Here is a 14,309-nt window from a genome sequence, read left to right on the forward strand (position 1 = left end):
GATCCAGGAAACTATGGTTGGGCCTTTAGGACAAATGAGTGAGAAGGAGTGGTCTTCACTGAGAGAGGGAATTTATAAAGCGGAACAGAGTAGGTCTGTGGGGGAAAAATGGTGAATTCAGCTTGGACATGGAATTGGAGAAGTGAGTTGGAAGTGTCAATAGGACCATAACATAGAAAGGGTAGTAAGCAGTTGACTCTGTAAGACTTCTTGGCAAGAGTGAAATCTTGGAGAGTAATTGCTTAGAACACAGGGAAGTCAGGAGAAGGCCCCCGTCTAGGGATGAAGATGAGGTTCACTCCTTAACTGGAGTTAGCATCCTCCCACGTACAGATGAAAGCCTGGAAGTGCTTGGGAAGCATCTGCCACTGGGATGATTATTATGCTTGTAACATAAATGTGTGAATTGTCTTTTTTGCAGGAGCGAATACAGGCCGATGAAGTTATCGCCATCCTGGATCAAGAACAGAAAGGGAAGCATGGACTGAATATCAATCCAAAAGATGAGCTATAAAAAATTGAGAGAGAATGTTCTATGAGATATTTATTTAAATTGTTAATCTTATGAGAACCTTTTTATTTTTGTACAGAGCCGTGGTATAACTTAACAGGTTGATATGAGTCACCTGATCTCCCTTCTGTTCCTAAGGATGTCTGCTTTGCCTCACTCAGTCTTGTCTGTCTGTCTTGGTTTATTATCAGTTCATCTCTCAAAGCTCAGTCACCCCCAACACACACACACACACACACACACACACACACACACACACACACACACTTCATTTGCTACACATCCAAAAGCTCAAGCAGGAAGAATAAGTCTGCTCTTGGCGAAACTACAGCTCTCGTGCATGCTGTAGTTCTAAAGTGAGCGCGTGATTTGGTCTCAGAAGGCCTTTCGGACTCTGAGCCTTTCAGCCACATCCTCTCCCGGGGCTGGTGGCCATGAGTTTGAGTCTGAGGGCCCTGGTGCACTGGGGTCTTCAGTGCCTCACGTATCACTGACCTGAGAGTCCCCAGCCTCTGAGAAAGGACCACTCTAATGAGCACTACATGAGACAGAGGGGCCCATCCTTTCCAGGACCTTGGTGGAATTTTTGGCTCTGGTATTGTCACCAGAGAATAAACTTACAGTGGAAGTTTCAATTCACCCTCCACAATGCCACAGAAAGGACCCCTATAAGTTGTGTCTTTAAAAAGGTTAAGGGCTTGAAATAGAATGACTCTTCACCCCAGTGACTTTAGAAGAACATCTTAAATCCCCCTGAATCTGGGCATGATTGCCATGTCACCTGAGAGTGGGATCCCCTGATGAGAAGGAGCGTTTTTGATCTTAAGTAAGAAAAATGGATTTCTGATGTTTCCAGTCTTCATTTGCATGGGTTTTGGTGGTGTTTCCTCTTTGCTGCTGTCCAGCACGTGGACTTGTTTTTGTGTCTGATTTGTTTAATAAAGGGAGGATTATTTTGATATCTGGTGCTTATTTTTCTTCTCCCAAATGTTTGGTTTATCTTCACATAATGGTTTGATGGTCCCACAGGAACTTTTGGGACAACCCAGGGGGCAACATTGGGCCACAACTTGTTGTGCTGGCAGGTGCTCAGAGGCTGAAAGGAAGGTGAGAACACCGCTTTTGAAGAAAGACAAATGGTTAGCAAACAGAAGTGTTCTTCCTGACAGTGTCTGGTCCTTGGCACCAATTCTAAGGAAGACATTGCAAAGGCGCTGTTTGGGCTGGGGCTGGGGCTGTTCTAGCCGGTGGGAGCTCACCTGCTTCTGTGATGGGCGGTGCTGGGTGTCGTAGCCCTTCAGAAAAGCAGCAAATAAAAACATTTGCTAAAAATCACATCTACTTTCTTCCATTTAGGATCTTTGTTAGTGGTAAGAACATTCATCCTTTGAGACTGAACAAAATGAGTCATAGTGACTTATATGCTGTTTTCCGCCCAACGTTCAGTTTGCATTTTCATCATGGGAGAGTGGAAAGAGTATTAGATTATAATCCCAGCTCAATCAAATATACCCTGCTGTATAACCTAGAGCTGCCTCTTTTCCTTTCTGGGCTTCAGTTTTCTTCTCTGTAAATGACATAATTAGTTAGACTTGTTTCCAGAAGCCCTCAGTCTTGCTTTAAATACAAAATAAAGCTATAAAAAAGAAAAGGCTGATTTTGCAAACATTCTCAAATACAATCAAATGTACTTCTACTAACATCTTGAGAATTATGAATGGGTTCATTATATGTATATGTGATTTTAAAACTTTAAACCCGATTTTAGGGCTAAAAGTTCCTGAGCTTTGAAAAGGTAGGTTGTTATTTGTTTGCTGTCTTGCTGAGAAGTGTTTGCTGGCACTCAGATTTGCTGATAGGAAAATCTGGGCAAGGATCTAATTTCTGTTTTCTGGCAACAAGGCATCAACAAAGAAAACAGTCTTCGGGTCCTTGCAGTTCCTGCTTCCTGGGTGCTGTGGGTTCTCTGGGAGAGACAGGGGCTTCACGACTCTGACATTCAGCCCCACAGAAAGTAGGTGAGGGCCTCAATCACGTCCCTGTGGTAGATCCATATCTTGTGGCCTTTGTCGACAACAGAGGAGTTATTCCTGTTTCGTAGGTTACCCATGTTGTTTTACACCTGGCACATCACGTATACAGTGAAGCATTTGTATTTGTAATCTGCTCCACATCAAACCGTGTATAATTTTATTCAAATAACTAGGGAGTATCATCAGATGGCTTTAAAAATTTAAGCTCAGAAATTATAGTCAGGGTGCTTTATAATCCCCCATGGAGATGAATGGGAAAAGCCCGTTTGAATTTTAGAGCTTGAATTTGAATTGGTAGCTTTTAGAGCTGAAGGAGCGAAGGAGGCCATAGAAGTCACAGTTCAATTCCATCTTTACCCCTTGGAGGAGACTGAAAATCAGAGGTCGGAAAGATAATTCCAGAATACAGAATTACAGCGGGCAGAGCCAGGGCTGCTGAACTGAGTAATGCAAGAATGCCTGGCTAGGGGGCTTGTGCGCGCTGGAATCCTGGCACAAGGCAGAACCCCCTAGAGGAAGGGCTGCCTTTTTCCATTTGGCAAACACGGCAGTTGTTCCCAAGTGTATGGATCTGCAGGGCTGTGCCTGCCCAGAAGGGGTGCCTTTTTCTAATTCACAAAGCAGTGCTGTATGTGCTTGAGGCAGCCCAGGGTGTAAAGCCCAATTTTTATAACTTCAAGTCTAGCACTCTTCATCTATCTCTTGGGGAACTACCACTTAACTTGCTGACTATCCCGCTTTTGTGTAAAAAGCCTAAAATTTTGCAAAGCTTTGATTTTTTACCTATATGATTGCATTGAAATCTTATAACACAGAACTTGTTCACACGCTGGGAATCCCAGAAGGTATTTAGGGCATGGCTTATGATGCTTATTTTGCAGATGAGGAAATGGAGAGCACTGAAGTGGGAGCCTGTGATGAGTGAGCTCGGAGTGTCTGTGTCTGAGGTAGAAGCACAGTCTTTTGAACAGAAGGGGAGAAAAAAGCCCCAGGGTTGTCTACTCCCTTGGCATCCTTCCTGACATATCCAATATAAAACAATCCATTAATGTGAAGAAAAATAGTTTGATTTTATAAAATCTCAACTTTTCTCCACTTATTTTCCTGGTAGGTGATGTGTGAAGGCATATTTTCCCTTTTGCTCTGAGGTACAATGAATAGGAGTTGCATAATTCAATTTGATCAGTCCCATTTTTGAGCAAATACCATGTGAAACTCACAAAAGGGAAGAAGGTTCTAGTAAGAAGTCATTTTCCTCTCTCTCCAAGCAGAAGGAATCTTGAACTTAAATTTTCTCTTGAGAAAACACTGAACAGGACAAAGTGATACTCTTGGATGTGTAACGCGCTTTATTCAGAGCCTAGAATGTAAATGGTTTGGCAAGGAAATTTCAGCTTAATGCCATCTTCATCATTACTGTGGACATAGCATTTTTTTGGAACTTATGCAGCAGAGGAAAAGCCATGGAATGAGTCAGTACCATTTAATAATACGTACCTATGAACTTTTAATTGAAGTATAAATGCTGAATTATTTCACATAAGACAGCCACGGGGAACAACTCCCTCACTGACGTCAAGAAAGGAGAAATGGGGCCCATCTCACCAGTTCCGTATGCCAAGGAATTAAAATTCTGAGGTGACTGACAATGGTATAGTTGACAAGTGGGAAAAAAATTGAACTGTTCCACATCCAGAACTCTCTGGGAAAATAGGAGCCGTTTGGCAAAACCCCTAAACCCTAAGTTAGACTGGCCCCATGTTTATGATACCTCTCTACCTCCTGCCAAGAAGCCTGTGATGTGAAATGACTTCCCCACACAGTCCCACAGCCCACCCGCAAATCCTCTATTCCCAGGTAATTTGATGTTTCCAACATGAGACAAAAGCGCTCGTTTTCTTTTGGACCTGGTTAATTTCTTCAGCCACATTGAGACAAGTAACATCAACCACTGTTTGAGCTCACTACTGGGTTGGAGCTGCAGACTCATGCTGTCAGAGCTCCCCCCTACCTCCTCCCCTTGGAAAATCTCAGTGTTTTCTGTGCCTGCTGCTGACCTCTGGGGCCAGATGACAAGTCTGGAACAATCTGATCATTGATCCTTGCTTGCTCTGCAGAGGATGATGACATCAGCCAGGTGAAAAGTTGGCTTAGTGAATCATCCCTTCCTTCAAAGATCTTGTTAAGACCCCACAAAAAAAAATAAACCAAACAAAACGTCCCTGCCCCTCTTTTTTCCTGACACACATTGCTAGGCAGGAAAGAAGTATGAATGCTCCATTCATTCAGTCTACAACACACCTTTTCTGGCCACTTTATAGGATACACGTGGGGGTAAGGGGCACAAAAAATGAACAAGACAAAAGACAAATCTCTCCCTCCCTTTCTTTGGTAGGCTGCCACAGAGGAGGTCGAGGATAGAGCAGAGTTGGACACATTTGCCAATCTTTCTCCTAAGCTGTCTTCTGCTCTGGAAGGGCAGACCAACTGCTTGCTTCATCTGAGTCTCCACTTCAACAGTGAATGGAATATCGTTCCTCTATGAGGGAGCTCTTGCCCTTGGCCTCTCTTGTCAGATTTAGTGCCTTCCCTCTTGATGGCAGTGTAATGGCATAGGTGCTGGAAATCCTCTCTAGACCCTAGTGAAACACTCCTCTGTCTTCACAAGTTGGTGTTTTTACCTCTGAATTACTATCTGATGGTGGGTGGGGATAGAAATGAGAACTAGACAAGAAGCATTACCTGCTCTGTCTCATCTTTTTCCACTTGTAAGTCATATCCCATTGTTTCAAAGGGCTGTAATCATGGTTGGCCTTTATACAGCTTTTTTATGGTCTTGAAACACTTGGCAATCCTACGTAACTACACAATTATCTTGAGAGACACATCAGTGCAATCTTCATTTTGTAAACAGAGAAAATGACAGTCACAGGGAAGGTGGTAGTAATGCTGTGGTCATTCAGGAATTTACTCTTCAGACAATTTGGAGTGGCCTACTCCGTCGTGGGCTTAGGGAGGTATTTAAAAAATGAGTTAGACTTTATCTCTTTCTTTAAAGAATTCAAAGTAAAGTGGGAAAATGGATATAAACAAATGAAAAATATGAAATGAGGTAAATGCTGTAATGGAAGGGTTATGACAAAGGCAGGATACACAAAAGGCCATGTTAGTTCGGAGAAGGAAGTAGTTACGGACAGGGAAGGCTTTATAGAGAAAGTGACAGTGAAGCTGCGTCTTAAATGCCTGTTGTGTCACCAATGAGCAGAAATGAGCTGTATGACCTCTCATTCCACCAGTGTCCTCAACTGAAAAAGTGTTGAATTTAAACTGAATGATTTCTTGAGTTCTAAAATGCTAAGCTTTCAGAAAAGTTGGGAGAGTCCATATTAAAGTCGGCGTATTGAAGGTGGGGTGAAATGGGATCTTTACTACAGATTACTCTGGGAAAGCACTTTAATGAATGCTGCGAGAGTCCAAATGAATACCAGTGTAAAATACTGTTTTAGTGTATTCCCTTGTGAGAGGGTATATTTCAGTGGGTGGGGTGCAGCCATCAAGGACCAGGCTTCTTACTGGAAAGCAGGTGTCAGAGAAAGTGGAAGTGAAGTCATCATTCAAACAGAAGTCAAGGAGCTCTCCCATTTTCTTCTGCCCGTGAGTCCACGATACCTTTTTATTCCACATGCCCTGGAACCAGTCTTCTCACTCAAATTCTTCCACTTTTATCTCAGAAATGGAAATAATGAGGATATTCTAGCCTACCTGATGATGTTCAGGTGTGCTGTTTGAAAAGCCTAAAGCATTTGGTAAAATCAGTCAAGCTCTTGGTAAAACCAGAAAGGTACGTAAGGCAATCTCTTAAAATGTCAAATAGGGAACAGGGTTTCAGATGCTTTGGGAATCCTTAGAAGGAAATCAAATTACAAAACAAAACCAAGCAAACAAACAAAAACCAAACAGTTGACTAGAACATCATGCAGTAAGTATCCAACGCACTTACTGTGTTTGTTCGCTGTATCTGTTTTTGGTTTGTTAAACTTTGCAAATGCCTTTGAAGGTCTCAGGCAAGCATACCGCTTAGATTTCGAATAAATTATAGAGTTTTTGAGGCTTAGAAGCCAACTTTAAGTCTTCTGGTCACCAGAGTAATATTCTGGGCTTTCGTGATATTCCTGTCTTTAGCAACGTTGACTGAACAGACACCAGTGTTTTTATTGTAGTTGAAGTTCAGAGTTTTAGGACATGTTTTTCTCACAAGACAATATGAATTAGAATTATACTTCCTTGAAGTTAATGCTGACAATTAAATGAAAGCTAGTTTTTCTCTCTCTTCCATGTCCAAAATAAAGGTGTAACAACATTTTTTAGTAGAATGGCATTCTGAGTAGTCTTAATTTCCAGTTCGTTCTACCTCTAGCTACTTAGCACCAAGTAAAGAACAGGCATAAAGGCACTGTTGGAACTCCCTTGACTTTCCTGGAAGAATGTTCCACTTTCCTTCATTGTTTAGTATTGTGGTGACTAAGCATTTCACAACCTCCCAGTAGACTGGACCAATGTCCACATATAGGGGAAAAGTAGATAAACAATTTGACTTCAGTGGAAGTCACAGTAGATGTGTTTCCTGAGTAAAATGATAAGTGGTTGTACTCGCTAAGGACACTTTGCAGTTCTGACCACTTTTTATGAATAGCTAGGAGGCAGGAGGAATTATTACACACTCCCCAAGCCTCACACCCCTTCCTGCTCCAGTGGACATCCAGGAGGAGGCTAATGTCTTCGGCAAGATGGCTGCTACCACCACTAAGAGCGTGTCAGGTATGATTCCAGCTCTGTTCAGACATGCTCTGGTTTCCTCACAGGGAGCACTTTGCGCCTTCTCTGAACTTCCAGGCTGCAGGGCTGAGCACAGGGTGCAGGTTTTTCTTCCAGACATTTGGCTTCTGAGTAATGTTTTTTTGTCTCTAAGGGTAATAAAAGTACATCAGATGTTGCTCTTTGTACCATGAACTTTGCTTTGAAGCACCAGTGAGCCACTTCAAAGGTTCAGCACCGCACGGAGGAGATGCTTTTCCTGGGGACTCTGCCCTATCAAGTTGTGCCCATCAACTTGGGGACACATTGCCCACCAAGGCACTTCCCAACTAACAAACAGTTGTCAAATGTGACAAACTGGCATACTTAAGCCTCCAAACTGCCCAGCCTGCAGAATCAGCATAGAATATACATCATGCTTTAGACTCTATAGGGAAAAAATAAATAAAGCATGATTACATGCAGAATGATTTACAGATTTAATAGAAAGATATTTGAATGGCCTGCAAAGCTCAGCATAGAGTGCTTTTGGTCATTGTTTATCTGAGGGCAACATTGGACTATTCGGAGCTAGTTAGACTGGGAAGATCAAGCCTGTGGTGGACACTCAGGGACAATCATCATCACAAAAAGGCTTTATAGTTATAGTTCAGCAAATGATGGCCATTGCCAATAACTGATTTCAAGTTCGAAGAGGACTTAGAGAACATTTAGTCCAACAGCTTTTATCTGGAGTTGGGGAAACTGAGGGCCCGAAAGAAATGTATTTACTCAACTTTACTACAAATTACTGACAGAATCTGGACCTAAACCCAGGTAGCCTGACTCCTAGTCTAGGCAGAGCCCCTTCATGGGAGGAGTCACGGTAAATAGCATGGAAGAGCGCAGGCCTGTGTCACCCAGACTTAGGGCCCCTGGCCACCTCTCATTTGCCTTCTAATAATGGACATAGTTCTTATCCTCTCATTTTCAATGTCTTTGTCTGTAAAGACATGAGACTTAACTGAGACAGTAAAAGGAAAATGCCAAACACATAGCAGGTAATCAATACAAGGCAATTGGTATTTTTACTATATTTTAGAATACCTAAAAAGAAGGAAAATGAATACAACTATGATTTCTCTAGCAATATTTCTCCAGCTCTTGTGATTTTTTTTTTCCTTTTAATGCATTCTCCCATGAAGCATCTTGGAATCTTCAAAGTTAATTTCACACAGTTAGATTTAAAAATCATCTCTGGCCATAAATAATACATTTCTTGCTGCGGTGGGGATACAGGAGAAGAGAAAATTGTCATACAAAATTGAGAGGGTGCTTTATTTCCAAACTGCTGTCAATCACCAGCCTAAAAAGAAGATGTCTGGCTTTCCTGCAGCCACTTTTTCTGGCCCTTCTGACTTCCTAGCTTCCCTTCCACAGGACCTTTCAGCAGCTTTTCCTAGTCCTCTCTATCCCAGCACATTGAAAGGCCCAACAATTTTTACTTATTTCTTTTACTAAGCATTCTTTCACTTGCTTTCCCACTACATAGGAAACACCGAATCATTGCTTAGCAGCAGAGGGCACTATCGGCATATTTTGCTTTAAGGGGTGAAAAAAAGCTGTGCCCTTGTGCATTCATTCATTCAGTCATTCATTCATTTTGGCGAGTCCTGATTTATCATCTATTGTGTGTTCAGCATTGAGAGGGATGCTAAACAACCCTAGGGGTGGCACTTACAGTCCGGGTGGGAAGATTGCATGACAGAAGATGATATGCATGGTACATGTGGAAACACATAGGATGTACGGGTATGCTTTGGAGGTTGTTGAAAAGAGCAGAGTTCAGGGCAGGCTTGAATAACAAAGGGAGAGGTTCCTCAAATGATGAGTTGGATATGGAATAGCAAAAATCAAAGGGATAAAACGTAAAATGGACAGCCAAAACAAAGAGTCACGCAATGCCATGAACATCAACATTAGAACCATGACAACCTCTACTCCAACAAGTATTACCTTGACCACTTATAATAATTATCACGGCTCACGTGGATGGACGCTTTCATAACCGTGATCTCATTTGGCCCTTACTGCAATCCTGTGACTTCAGCTCTACAGGCATGTTAAAATAATTTGGCTAATGATCAACATTGAGGTTCTTAGAGGGAAAGTGACTTGCTTAAGGTCACAAAAGCAGTCTCTGGTAGTCCTAGGATCCAGAACTAGTTTTCCTCCCACTTAATGCAGCAGGAAACCATGGCTCTTGTGACACAAGACTCTCATAGCAAAGAGGGTTTGGGATGCCGAGTAATAGGATAAGTTTCAGCTGTCAAGCGAGCGGGCTTCTGGTTACTGAGGGCTTGACTGAAAAAGCTAGACTGCAGTATTAGGACTTGATTTTATAAACCTCAAGAAGGCTTCTGAGGAAGATGAGTGGTTATTTGCTGCAGTTGCATAGAAAAGTTGGCATATCAGGGATTAGAAGAAAAAGGATAGGAATCAGGGAAACCGATGAAGAAAATATTATAGGACTCAAGGCCGGGGCTGGAATAAGTGGGAGTGGTCAGCTCCAACGGGGAGGAGATTTTATCATTGTTGTTAATTGCTGACACATAGAAACAATACAAAGCAGACCGACTTTAAATTGATTGGTTTTAAATTTCCTACAGACAGCACACTCCCTGCACCCAGGGAGGCCTAATCCCACTACCCTCCACTCCCAAACACACACCCTTAGTCCATCACTGCCAAGCCACAATTTGTGGACAGCCCGAGTCAGGCTGGCAGGGGTGGGATGTAAGAGCAAAGAGCAAGGAGGGACATTTTGAAGAAAAAAGAAAGACTTAGTGGCTGACAGAATCACCAAGAAAAGAAGACAAAAACTATGAGTCTGAGATTTTAAGGTTAGGGAAATAATGTCATTAATGCAAATAGGGAAATGAGGTAAAAATTAACTAGTTTCATAGGGAACGTGACCTTATAGGACAGGAAGACTTCCAAGTAGCCACTGAGCACTCAGCTGGAATGATTTGATGCAAATTTATTTCCTACTCTGTTTACTGATTCCTTGCTTTTCACTTTCATCTGAAACTTATAAAGGATGGAAGCTGTTTTTAGATATTTTACAAGTAAGGAAACTGAGGGTGGAGATAAAACTGTCAAGTTATTAGTGGTACCCTCCTTGCTTCAAACCCTTCCACTGAAATCAAAACAAACGCCTTGGCTTGTTAGTCTTACGGCTCACAGACGTGAGTACGTTGGAGCCCTGTCTACCTCCTCTACACGTTACCCTCTACTCCCCTTTTCTCCCTACCCCTGCCTCTCAGCTGTTTATAGTCTGTTCTCTCTGCCTAGAACACTCTCATCTTCCCATCACCTTTCCAACTCCACCAGGAAACTCTCACAGTAGGGTGGCCACAGTCTTGTTTCCCAGGACTGAGAAGTATTAAAACCAGGACAGTGCACAGAAGACCTGGAGCAGACCTACATCCTGTAGCTGCTTTTGTCTTGCATACTTCTTCCTCTAAGAAGCCTACCCTGACCCGCTACAGCCTCAGGTTAAATTCCATCTGTCTACTGATCAGTCCAGCTCCACCCTTCATTCCCCTTCAGTGACCCTTCTCACTCTCGTAATTACTGAGCCTTCACGTCCATCTCCCCTGCTATCCACAGTAGCTGTCTTTGTGCCACCTTCATTCTCCCTACCGGAGGCCAAGCAACCATTATCTCCCTGCTGAATTATTGCAGTAGCCTCCTAACTTCTCTCCTTGCTGCCACCCTTGTTCCCTATCAGTGTATTCTGAACACAAAAGCCAGAGTTATCCTTTTAAAACATAAGTCAAATCACGTCACTCCTCTGCTCAAAATCTTTCCCTGGTTTTCCATCTCACTGGCGCAAAGATCTGAGCCAGTTACTTCTTCTCTTACCTCCTACATACTCCCATCTGATCCAGCAGCACTGGCCTCCTTACCATTCCTAGAACACACCCTGCATGCTCCTGCCTTGGGGCTTTTCCATTACTGTTGTTTATGCCTGAACTATTCTTCCCTCAGGAGTCCACATGGCTCATCCATTACGTCCACCAAGTCAAGATCCAAGCTCACCTCTTAGGAAGGTCTTCCATGACCTTTCTTTACACTTAAACTCCTGTAGCTGACATTCCCACTAACCCTTCCTGATTTATTTTTGTATAGCACTTATGGCCATCTAACTTTCCATTTATATTTCATCTAAATAATTTTTTCTATTGCTTGTCTCCCTCCACTCAGAATATAGTTTCTAGGACAGGGATTTTATTCATTGCTCCGTTTTCAGAGTTTAAAATAGCACATGGCATGGGAAATAAATTCAGAAATATTTATTGAATGCACATATACACTATTAAATTGAAGGAGTGAACAAACACAGTGGAAAGGGCAGCTAACTGAGCGTTACAAGTGTTAGCTTAGCCACTCAGCATTTGGGTGATTTTTGAGAAAATTGCTTTCTCCCTCTAGTTCATATTTTCTCCAACTGCAAAATAAAGGCATTGGACTCAGTCACCTTTAAAGATGCACAAGCACTGGTATTCTCAAATTCCAATAGTCAATGATAGGTAAGAACCAGAATCCAAATGTGTTATTAAACAGGGCTCAGAGGAAAGAAAACATTAACAAGGGAAAGAGAAGCATTGGCCAAGTTCCAACTGAGGGGGAAAAAAATGTATGTACAAGAGACATGAGAATTCCATATATGAGGATTCCATATATGAGACATATATGAGACATGAGAATCCCGTATATGAGAAGGCAGGTGACTGAGCCAAGCTGACACAGACAATTCATTATAGGACTAGGGTTGAATTCAACCCAAGGATAAGTTGCCCCAGCAACCTGGAAAATGACACCAGGGGTGGGCCAATCCCCATCTGATTACAAAGCCCTGACTGATACAATTTGTGATTAGAACACTGCTTGGAAATCTCTCCTTGCACCCGCCTAATGGCCTCCAGAGTGGGTGGATTCTCAAATTAGTCATATGAGAACAGAGGGTTTAACAGAAGAGAGACTCTAGGCTATTCTAGGCGGTTCCATTTGGGAAAGTATCATCCCTTCAGAAAAGGGAATTAATTCAAGACAACATTTTATCTATCATATACTGTCTCAGGTGGGAGAAACATTTGGGCCCCCATCTTAGAGAGTGTATTTGGACAAAGGATGGAAGGGGCTGGATTAGTCAATTTACAGGAGCACTTCAAGTGCTACAGCGGCCACACCCTGAGTGCCAGGGAACAGACCGGTTATTCAACTTCTCCTGTACAGCTACTGTGTGGATACAAACTTGAGCCCAGTAAGGTCAGTGAGTTATTCTGTAGTAACCAGATCCATGGTGTTGCAGTGATTATCAGGGTGATCTCCCTGGGCAGCTGTGGTTGAATAGGATTTGCTGTTGTCACCCTGTTTGGGAACATAGCAATAGCAAGTGTTGCAAATGTAATTGTTGCTGTTGAAATGTCCTCTTGGCAGCTCTGTGTTTGTGTGTGTGTGTGTGTGTGTGTGTGTGTGTGTGTGTGTGTGTGTGTGTACACCATCCCTCTCAGTCTGTTCAGAGACTCTGGGAACTTGGATTCCACCTCAAGGAAGTAACCATGGATTGCATTTAGAGCCAGCTAGTAGCTATCACACCCATAGTTCATGGCAGACATTTTAGTGAATGCTTTGTTGTGCTCTAACACTTTGGGAGCTAGTGCCATTGGTGCCATTTCAAAGATAAGGACACTGAGGCTCAGAGAGTTTACAAAACCTGGTCAAGCCTCCAGGAAGAGCAAGTTGCCAAGCCAAGATTTAAGAATTTTAGGATTTATTGCCCAGACACAGAAATATTTCTTAAATAAAATCTTAGGAAGAATACCACTGCATAAAACAGAAAACATCAGGACTGCTTGGGTTGAAACAGGAATCAGGACTTTGGAGCCCTGTCCACTTGTCCCTCCTTATCTGCCTCTGTGGGCTCTCTAGAACTCTATGGGACACATTCTAAAACGTCTGCTCGGTGAACTCTACATTGTTCCCAGCTCTAAAGTGTTCTGGATCTATGATTCTGAGAAGCTCCTGTTCATATCAGATGCAGACTATCAACCTCTTCCTCTGAATGAGTATTGAAACTAGCTGGACCTCAGCTAGAGGAATCTGAATGCCTTCATCGTTTACAGAACCATGGAATGTTAAAGATGAAAGAGACCCGAGAAATCAACAAGTTCAAACAAGTCCATGTACGTAATACAATGAAAATAATTTTAATTTTCATTGACTGACAGAAGCCCGGAAAGAAGAAATGATTTGCTCAGGAAAGTCAGTTTATCAGTTGTCCTCTTTCTTCCAGAGAGGTGATATTTACAATATATAATAACAGGTATATTCTAACCAATCAGAAGAAATAAAGCACTGAGGCATGGTTCAGGGGAGGCCCTTCAGGGTGGACTTTACTCTATCAGTTGCTGGATTGTGAGGATGTCCAAGTATTCCTAGAGGAGGGATTGGGGTGGCTAGGGCAGCAGGGGTTGGGATGGTTCAGGAATGAGCTGAGGGATGTGGCTATTTAGCAATAGCCTGGAATTATTTAATAACTGGTATAGACATCCTGGTATACAATAGTGGATTATCAGTCCTGGCCTTTAAGTATTCATTATGCAGAATACCCAAACTTGCAGGATTTTCTTGTAATTGCTGAAATTCTTTTAAGGTAACTGGGACTTTGTCCCACTGTTGATTCTGCTTCCTTTTCAGCAGGGGAATAAAAAATCAGGGAGGAGCAGAATTTCTGCCAGCCAAGTGTCACATCAAAGAATTCCACCCCAATCCACACAGGTGCAGATAGCTGAGGGGCATTACCAGGAAGATAGGGCTGTCTCGGGTCATTAGGGTGACATCATCTTGCAGCCTTAGAGGACTTGAATCCCTTCCATGACTCTTGTCACCTCCTGTCTGGTGGT

The 14,309-nt window shown here is 42.6% G+C and overlaps 1 protein-coding gene and 1 long non-coding RNA gene across 2 annotated transcripts in view; both read left to right on the forward strand.

Annotated features, from left to right (window-relative positions):
• Nucleotides 1-723, forward strand: part of P3H2 (prolyl 3-hydroxylase 2) — a 147,872-nt gene extending 147,149 nt beyond the window's left edge. Inside the window, exon 15 of the mRNA XM_033089212.1 lies at nucleotides 422-723. Coding sequence (XP_032945103.1) covers nucleotides 422-514 — 93 coding nt within the window. The 3' untranslated portion in view covers nucleotides 515-723. The remainder of the gene's footprint in view (nucleotides 1-421) is intronic.
• A 6,505-nt stretch (nucleotides 724-7,228) lies between these two features.
• The window catches only part of LOC117013182 (uncharacterized), a 47,090-nt gene continuing 40,009 nt past the window's right edge, over nucleotides 7,229-14,309 (forward strand). The window contains exon 1 of the long non-coding RNA XR_004421293.1: nucleotides 7,229-7,362. This is a non-coding gene — a long non-coding RNA (uncharacterized LOC117013182). The remainder of the gene's footprint in view (nucleotides 7,363-14,309) is intronic.

The sequence above is a fragment of the Rhinolophus ferrumequinum genome, chromosome 2 (genome assembly GCF_004115265.2).
Source record: "Rhinolophus ferrumequinum isolate MPI-CBG mRhiFer1 chromosome 2, mRhiFer1_v1.p, whole genome shotgun sequence".
In the NCBI taxonomy this organism is placed as follows: domain Eukaryota; kingdom Metazoa; phylum Chordata; class Mammalia; order Chiroptera; family Rhinolophidae; genus Rhinolophus; species Rhinolophus ferrumequinum.